At 34.3% G+C, this 2,234-nt stretch overlaps 1 protein-coding gene and 1 long non-coding RNA gene across 6 annotated transcripts in view; one reads left to right on the top strand and one right to left on the bottom strand.

Annotated features, from left to right (window-relative positions):
- Positions 1-331: 331 nt before the first annotated feature.
- On the bottom strand, positions 332-1,138 carry LOC109537014. The gene is made up of 2 exons (XR_002171888.2): positions 758-1,138; positions 332-534 (listed from the first exon to the last, which is right to left on the bottom strand). It is a non-coding gene; the product is annotated as an uncharacterized LOC109537014 (long non-coding RNA).
- A 237-nt stretch (positions 1,139-1,375) lies between these two features.
- LOC109541915 (leucine-rich repeat serine/threonine-protein kinase 1) overlaps positions 1,376-2,234 on the top strand; it is a 444,231-nt gene continuing 443,372 nt past the window's right edge. For all 5 annotated transcript variants that reach the window (XR_007282525.1, XM_048670747.1, XM_048670748.1 and 2 more), the window contains exon 1: positions 1,376-1,580. Coding sequence is in view for 4 of the 5 variants with exons in the window: in XM_048670747.1 (XP_048526704.1) it covers positions 1,527-1,580 (54 nt within the window). In the remaining variant the exon portion in view is untranslated. The remainder of the gene's footprint in view (positions 1,581-2,234) is intronic.

Genomic DNA, 2,234 nt, shown 5'->3' with positions numbered 1-2,234 from the left:
TTTAGGCTTATTGGGAAGAAAAATACCCTAAATAATTCTTTACAAAATCTCTGATTTTCAGCGTTTTAGCGTGCTGTGTTGCCAGAGTGTCATTTGAGAAATCGGGTTGAGCCAAACGAAATAAGGAATTAATTATATCACAATGAATGAATTCACTGTTCATGCAATGAATTGATTGTATCATACAATTAATTCATTGTATCATGGGGTCAATACGTTTGGGCATGTTTGGGAATTTTGTAGACAAAACTGAGCATTTTGCGAATGGTAGTTGGAAAGTGTACTCTAGATTGTTTGCTACTTTTAAGTGTCGGTTCAGAAATACAAAAAATGCGGTGTGTAGTCATTTTATTTGCATTAAAATTTACATATCATCTGCGGCACCACAAACCGCATATTCCGTCGTAAATAATAGGAAAGTAACATTGGGTCATTGTTTGGACTTTCGTCTCGTGAATCGTAATGTATTATTTCTGCAAGGATACATTTTCAGCTAACGCTATACTTTATTGCACAACTGGCAACTGTGCTAGTCTGCAAAATAAACACATTTTCGTTACTTTTAATTTTCAAGTCTAAAATCTGCTGCAATGCATCTTGCACCTTCACTTGCACCTTCACCTTGCACTTCATAAGGAAGATTTATAAAAAAATAATTAAATGTGATAAAGACTAAATAAGCTATATTTAATCACATTTAGCAGACAGGAAAAAAGTGATGATGACTGACGTCACGCAAATCGACGCAAGATCCTACCTTGTATTCATTGTATCATGCTTTTACTCTATGGGTTAATAAACAACCTGTCGTTAGGTTTCGCTTCTGACTGTCTTTTTAACTAGGCTTCCTACAACGGCTACAATATGACAAAAAATAATCAAATTTCTGGAAGTAGCAGACAAGTACTTGTCTCTGGAAGTAGTAATAAATCTTAGTTTAATCACAGGCGAATCCTTAGACATTTTCTTTGTTGTGTAGTGGTTGTGTAGGGTGTTGTCAGTGACACAGAACATCACCCCCTAGAATTGAAATTGTAAATATAAATCTTGAATATACGTTTAGCGCCCCTGATGGTGACGCACGTGAAACTCGATTAAAATGTCAATCATTTATCTGATGTTTTTACCGCAATAACGGCACCGGATTTCGTGAAAACGTATTTAACAAAATATTGCATCATAAGTGCGCTTTTATTGACAGAAATATTTTCTAGGTTGATAACTGTAAGTAATCTTGCAGCTTTCGGCCTGATAAAATTTCCGGAATGCAATAATCAGGAATAAAATATCAGATAAATGACTCACATCCTAATCGAGTTTCATGCGCGTCGCCGTCAGGGGCGTTAAACGTATATTCGACATAAGTCATTGCAGCTTCAATTCTAACTGGGGATGTGTTCTGTGTCGTCAATTTGTCAGAACGGTTTATCAACAACACTAAAGTGTTTATTGTATTGATTTAATTTACCAGGACTTAACTCTGTTAACTCATCAGGAGATACAATTTAAAACTACTAATCATTCAAATGTTGGATTCATCTCCGGAGGAAGAGGATTTTCCTGGCAGGTTACTGCATCAAGTACGTACCATTTGTACCCATTTGATTAGTTTTGTAATATTGCCTGTTTTTAAATATACGGCAAATACTATAAGTTTGTTATTATCAGAAAATAAGAACAATTACAATTCATCATTCAAATACCATACAGGGTGATTCAAAATTGGCGTCATTTATCTGGAGGTGTTGTCTGGCGCTGTTATAGGAGTACAGAAAAATAGTAAAATAAATTAATTGTTATTAAAAACTAAGAAATTGAACGACTTCATGAAAACACGGCTTCCAAGATTAAAAAGTTTTGCGTCAAGGGATTACAGCCAAAAGTTGACAATTTAATAACGTACAAGAAACCGTAGCAGAATACCAAAGTCGACGTTAATCCTAAGTTTGTTTTTTTCCTTATTACGTGTGGGATGTCCGGACGATCAAAATGCGAATTGAGTTTTCACCTTTCCTAAATTTCTGTTAATCTTTTTTTCTGCAATATGCGTAAAATTATATACTTAGATATGTGTGGTAGTTAAATCCAAGGTGATTTAAAATTGATGTCATTCCTCTGGAAGTGTTGTCTGGCGCGTTGTCTGTTATAGAAGTACAGAAAAAATAGTAAAATAAATTAATTGTTATTAAAAACTGAAAAATTTGCAAAAAACTATATCAGAAATACGGCAGCAA

This window comes from Dendroctonus ponderosae, unplaced genomic scaffold, assembly GCF_020466585.1.
Source record: "Dendroctonus ponderosae isolate FM_Combo_2020 unplaced genomic scaffold, Dpon_F_20191213v2 Dpon_F_20191213_1, whole genome shotgun sequence".
Lineage (NCBI taxonomy): Eukaryota > Metazoa > Arthropoda > Insecta > Coleoptera > Curculionidae > Dendroctonus > Dendroctonus ponderosae.
Note: the sequence above shows the minus strand (reverse complement) of the source record. Positions and strands in the feature narration are given on the sequence as shown.